The 6,363-nt window shown below is 44.1% G+C and overlaps 1 protein-coding gene across 1 annotated transcript in view; it reads right to left on the bottom strand.

Annotated features, from left to right (window-relative positions):
- LOC119174646 (major facilitator superfamily domain-containing protein 6) overlaps positions 1-5,288 on the bottom strand; it is a 26,966-nt gene extending 21,678 nt beyond the window's left edge. Inside the window, exon 1 of the mRNA XM_075895333.1 lies at positions 5,152-5,288. Within this exon, the coding sequence (XP_075751448.1) occupies positions 5,152-5,156 (5 nt within the window). The 5' untranslated portion in view covers positions 5,157-5,288. The remainder of the gene's footprint in view (positions 1-5,151) is intronic.
- Positions 5,289-6,363: the final 1,075 nt, after the last annotated feature.

Raw genomic sequence — 6,363 nt, 5'->3', positions numbered from 1 at the left:
ATAATAATAATAATAATAATAATAATAATAATAATAATAATAATAATAATAATAATAATAATAATAATAATAATAATAATAATAATAATAATAATAATACAATAATAATAATAATAATAATAATAATTTGGGAGGTTTAACGTCTCGAAACCACAATACAATTATGAGAGACACCGTGGTGGAGTACTCCGAAAAAATCAATCTGTTTTTTTTAATCAATTTGCACCTAAATCTTAGCACAAGGGCCTCGAAAATTTTCACCTCCATCGAAAGTGCGGCCACCGCAGCCGGAATTCGACAACGTTCGCATAGTGGTGGCCACGTAATTGGCGGTAGAATACATGCAAAAGCCAAAAACAGAAGCTGCTCATCCACTATTGCTGACAGAACACATGTCCAACATCTCGATAAACTCGATATAGTGCCTTCAGTAATCTGATCATGTGAAGCAGTATACTACCACAGAAGCCATATCGTGTGTGTGGGAAGTTCAGATTTACCCGAAGTCCAATATGCACAAGGCAGCGTTGGCCCAGTGCATCCGCCTCCAATGTGGGACTCACCCCAGATTTGATTTCCAGCGAATTAGCTAACAAGTAGAAGAAATAGGCGTATTTCACTATTACTAACACGGAACACTATCGTTGCGTACGCTTTCTATTTTCATAGCACTACATGCAAGAACTGGGGAGAGCAAGCCGTTTTTGCAAATATCCTTATCCTGACCGACTAGTTTGCGAATGAGGAATATTAAAAGGTTTTTGTATAGGCATTTTGTACACTGTCACACTGTAAGCTTTACTGTGGCTGCGACCAAAACGAAAAAAAAAAGTACTCATCATATGCACACCGATCTAACGTAGCTTTCTGAATTTCACATTAAAAGGAGAATGGGCTGACGGATGTGAACCTAACTATTAGATTGTTTCAAATCGATCGATCAATGCTGCAAGACGGGGACATGATTGGAGATAATCAATATATTTCATATCTGGTAGCAGTGATATTTACGATGATACTGCGCCCCTGAGCTATTGTGCTGAGCTATCGTCAGCCCATTGTGGCATCGAGCATTCCGTGCGTCTTACCGCCTCAGCGACCGGAAAGAAGTATAGGCTAGCTTATATTTCCTGCTGTCGCATTGTCTCTCGACTGGCTGCTGCCATCATTGTTTTCGTATTTACGTGCACCGTCCCTTTAGACGCGCCACCGTGGTGTACCGTTCCATGTCGTGTATTTACCTACCGGATCCAATTCTGTGGTATCCTACATTCCATACGTGGTAGTAACGAAATTGCTGTAATTACGTTGCAGTAATTAAGTGGCTTCTTGCTTTATCCAGCAATGTTATGAGTTAGTCCAAACGATTATTTACGGAAAATGATCACTTTTCTCAATTATTTTAACAGAAATATATCTATATATATCTTGTTCCAGTTTCCTTCATGAAATAAATTACCATGAAAGCAGAGGAAATCACAAAGACACGTTAATTTGAATGCCAAATCTCAAAAGAGGTAAGTTGAACAAAATATGTCCGAGATTACAATGATTACATATGCGTTGGAAAAGTTTACTGCAGTTGTGCATGATTGACTAGTATGCGGGGCTTAACGTCCCAAAACCACCATATGATTATGAGAGACGCCGTAGTGGAGGGCTTTAACCACCTGGGGTTCTTTAACGTGCACCCAAATCTGAGCACAAGGGCCTACAACATTTCCGCCTCCGTCGGAAATGCAGCCGCCACAGCCAGGATTCGAACCCGCGACCTGCAGGTAAGCAGCCGAGTACCTTAGCCACTAGACCACCGCGGCGGGACCGCAGTTGTGCATGAATTATCAACTTTTGTTAAAATAATTTCCAGGTCATTTCATTTCTTTAGTGTAACAGTAATTCAATACGCTACTTTCCCCAATTAGTGATGTAATTTAACTACTTTTGTGAGTAATGCTGCCGTCTCTGCTAAATTCCTTACACGGAAAGGCGTTGCATGTCTTCCGGTGACTGTTGCGACTGTTTTCGGTGACTCTTAAGTGATTGAATGATTCTCTCTTTCTCTCTCGACAACTGATTTCAAAGTGCGCCACCCCGGTTTATGTCTAACTAGACAAGCGCGCACGTCAAGTTACATCTGGTTTTCACGAATCAAAAATTAAAAAGCTTGCTGCACTGAATATCACCAACGATTAGATGCACATTCTCCGACGCAATGGAACATCTAATCGATTGGTGAGAAACACTGACGAAAACTCCTCGGCGCGACAAGTGAGATTTCATAGCGGTCGTTGTGACTCAAACGTCAAAAACACACCAGCAACAATTCACAATGACCTTCATTTTTGCATCTGTGTGTAGCCTATACACGACTTTCCCAAGTTTTTATACAATGCTTCCAGAAACAAACTATCTGGTTCAGAGGTGTGTTCAGAAACATTTTTTTTTTCTGGGAGGGGGGAGGTGGGTGACCACACTTTACGTATGGTCGTGTGTGCGTTTGTATGTGTGCGTGTATATATGTAAAACTGAAACACATGCAAAACTGAAAAAAAAAAACAAATGGAGATTTCGATTCTCCCTTCCCGCCCCCATCCTGGCTTTGGTTGTTACGTAGCGCGCTGTCCTGTGATCATTTTGCTGTGTCACGTTCGTCTTTGTAAAAAAACAAAAAGCGTTTGCTGCAATATCTTCACGAACACTGGTTTTAAAAAACTTCACTGCACGTCACAGTTGGGCTACTTGATCTAATTTGGTTGACTTAATACAGTTTGTGTTAGCTTGTTACAACTTCTGCTTCCCGTCAGAGTTCACGAGCGTAGACATCCACTCCATATGCGTTTCGTCACGACACATGAAGATGGCGACTAAGGAAGCTAAACTGCGAAGCAGTCGCCAGACGAGACTGGACACCGAACTGTTTGTTGCTGTTGCTGTGCAACCCGATATAGGGCCTCCATCTCGCAGCGCCTGTGTCTGTCATGTCTACATCCTCCTCTCTGCATGCCTCTCGTGATCATTCAGCGTGACCACACAGCCTAGCGCACACTATGCTTGCTCACTCTCGTGCGTATGCGCGCACATACATGGACATACACCCCTCACATATACCTAGTAAATCCGAGATATATCGTGTTATACTGACGAAGTAATTGAAGGCAAAAAGTTCACGGCAATGCTTTCCGCCACTCCTTTTTCTCGGACACAATAGATATGTGGAATAGTTTACCCAATGCGGTTGTGCAACAAACAACGTCAGTGAATTCTGAAAATGCCTTACACAGTTTTCTTTGTAATGATGCGTGCTAAATTCTGTTGTGAGCATTTATTCGTTGATTTTTATGCGTATAGTCACTGCTGTTTGTTTCTTATTTTTCTGTTGTTGGTTATCCATCTCGTATTTATATGTGCTTTTGAATTTGTCTTTTTTGTGTGATCGTTATGTACTTTGCGACACCCTCCCTGTAATGACCACAAGCACGGGGTTGACAGTATCAAATAAATAAATAAATAAATAAATAAATAAATAAATAAATAAATAAATACGAGGTAGTGGGCTTTGTCCGCCTCGTTAGTCATTCGAGAGTGCATGTCAAAATTTGTCGAACTTCATAAAGCACAGGAGTCTTTATCTGAGTGGTTGGCGAGAGGGGAATCCGTAGCAGCACTAGAAGAATTTGAAAATTGTTAGCACTAGAAGAATTTGAAAATTGTTATCTCTCCAGTAGGACTGATACAAGTTGTTTTTGTTACCTCTATGTGCTCGTTGATGTGCGTCATGTCCAGAGGAGGCAATAGAGAAAAAAAATTGGGGGGCGGGGGGGGGGAGCGGGGGGGGGGGGTTGTCGACCGCTGTGGTGTGGTGTAGCGGTTACCGGGTTCTCGGCTTCTGACCTAAAGGTCGCGCGTTCGATCACGCGACCGCGGTGGTCACCTTGGCAAGGTTCCTTTTGGCGTTGCATAAGTCAGTTGCCAGACTTTGGGGTGGTTGTTGCCAGACTGCCGCTAAATTTACCCTCCGCCGTCACCTTTCGGTGGAGGGGAACTGTATAGAAACCCGTGTACTGTGCGAATTCAACGCACCTTGGTAAAAAATTTCGGGAGCCATCCACGACGTCGTCCCTCATACTCATATCGTAGTTCCGAGAGGTAAACCCCCATTAATAGTTATAATTGAGGTGGCATATTCGGTTACCAACTGCTTCCGATGGAGGCGGAAATGTTGTAGGCCCGTGTACTCAGATTTGGGTGCACGTTAAAGAACCCCAGGTGGTCAAAATTTCCGGAGCCCTCCACTACGGCGTCTCTCATAATCATATGGTGGTTTTGGGACGTTAAACCCCACAAATCAATCAATCAATCGGTTACCAACTGCGACAGCTATTAACTGTGTGCAAAATGCAGGCACTCCCGAGTGTAGTTCAGTTCAGGGGTTTATCTAAGTTAATATAGAGAAGGGGAGGGGGTAAAATGTCTGGTTCTGTGTTTTGTTCAGATGCGTATTTAGGAAAGCAAAGCGGCAAGAAGATTTCTAGCAACCCTCCGTGAAATAACGTTCTGTCAGTCCGCCGATGATGCGCCACAAGTATTTCAAATTTCGCGGGTTGTGTTCGCTTAAGCACGATAGCAAATATATTTCCACATATGAGGGGTAATAGCACAAATACATAAAAAATAACATTCTTCACACCAACTGCCACGCTATTGTAGTTTTATCTACACTGTCGTAACATAGGTGGCGTTTTCTACTTGCGGATCGGAGATCAGATACGCGGGCACTCCGAGACCAAAATTCGCGGCGTATTCAAGTCTCCGTTGTGTAGATGGCGCCACCAATCCGCTTCTAACGCGAAGTACGAAAAGCGAACGAAGTGCCAGCTGGCACATAAACGCTCATTTTGTTTTTTGCTTTTTTGTTGAGAGTTTTTCCTCAACACGTTGAACACGTCTGCCACGGCTTGAGCCGTACCAGCTGTAAACAAAATTTACGGCTTCTCGATTTTCACTCATGCCTTAGCGGTAAAGTGAATATCGTCAGTGAAGAATCGGAAGCTCACGTGAAAAGAAAGACATGCCCGGCATTCATTGCAACTACGATTCAAACGTGGCAAAAGGCCTAAGCAGGATATCGCACATGCGTACCGGCATACTTACCTCATTTAAAGAGCCAGGAAGCGCTGTCCTTAAAGAGGTCTTCGGGCAGGCACGGGTTAAGGACGGTTTTCGACGTACATCGAACAGGTCATCGCGGCAGCACGCACATCAGTTCGAGGACGCGAATCAGTCGCTGAAATGCCGGCATCCACGGCGCTTCCGTGCTGGATGTATCGATCCTGCTTGAACGTCAGTGCCTACGCACCGCTTTATGCAATAACTGCGCGAAATGGGCTCACCCCCTTAACAGATTTGCTGCACGTGCGCGCAAAGCAGCTCGTGCAAGGTTCGTTTCGCAGTTAACGACTTTCTTGTCCCGCCGATCGCAGGCCGGTCATTCATTGAGTCGCGCGGGCACCTGCATCAAAATAAGCGCCACAAGTGACACGCGTTTCTTCTAGATGGCGCAGCACGTTTTCCCTTTAATTGAAGGCGGTGCGTCGGTACTGTTCTCATTTCGCGAAAGGCGCTGTGTAGGCTGCTAGTGGTAAAGCCTTCACTCGGCGTTCATGTCGTTAATTCTTCGTCTCGTGTGCAATGTAAAAATTTATCAATTAAGAAAGTTTTAAAAGTTTGTGGCTAATGTGTGAATGGTATTAAAATGATGCTAATGTGCAGCAATAAATTAGTTTAGACTGATAAATTATACCTGGGATACTTTAGTGTATCCTTAACCTTGGTTCGTTCCCTGAACCACTCTGCTCTATTTTCGTCTCTTACCGGTTACACACATAATTTTTTTCCACGATAGGTTCCACCCGTCATTTATCGTCATAGTTGAAATTAAGAAGAAAGAATGGACATGGGCTGGACACGTAGAGCATGATAACTACTGGTGATTTGGGGTAACTGATTGGTTTCTCAGAGAAGACGAACGATTGCGGGGGAGACAGAAAGTCAGGTGGGCCGATGAGACTAAAAAGTTCGCGGCAGCAGAAAGCACAAGGCCGGGTTGATTGGCGGATCATGGGAGGGGCCTTTGCCCCGCAGTGGACGTAGTCAAGCTGATGGTGAAGATGATGACGTTAGTGTCGGTAATTTCATTACCGCATGCACGAATATCAAGGAATTAAAAGTAATTGCAAAAGTATCACCTTAGCCCCGCCACGGTGGCCTAGTGGCTAAGGTACTCGGCTGCTGACCCGCAGGTCGCGGTATCAAATCCCGGCTGTGGCGGCTGCATTTCCGATGGAGGCGGAAATGTTGTAGGCC

Source organism: Rhipicephalus microplus, chromosome 5, assembly GCF_043290135.1.
Source record: "Rhipicephalus microplus isolate Deutch F79 chromosome 5, USDA_Rmic, whole genome shotgun sequence".
Lineage (NCBI taxonomy): Eukaryota > Metazoa > Arthropoda > Arachnida > Ixodida > Ixodidae > Rhipicephalus > Rhipicephalus microplus.
The sequence above is the reverse complement of the archived record's forward strand: the minus strand, read 5'-3'. Positions and strand labels throughout refer to the sequence as shown.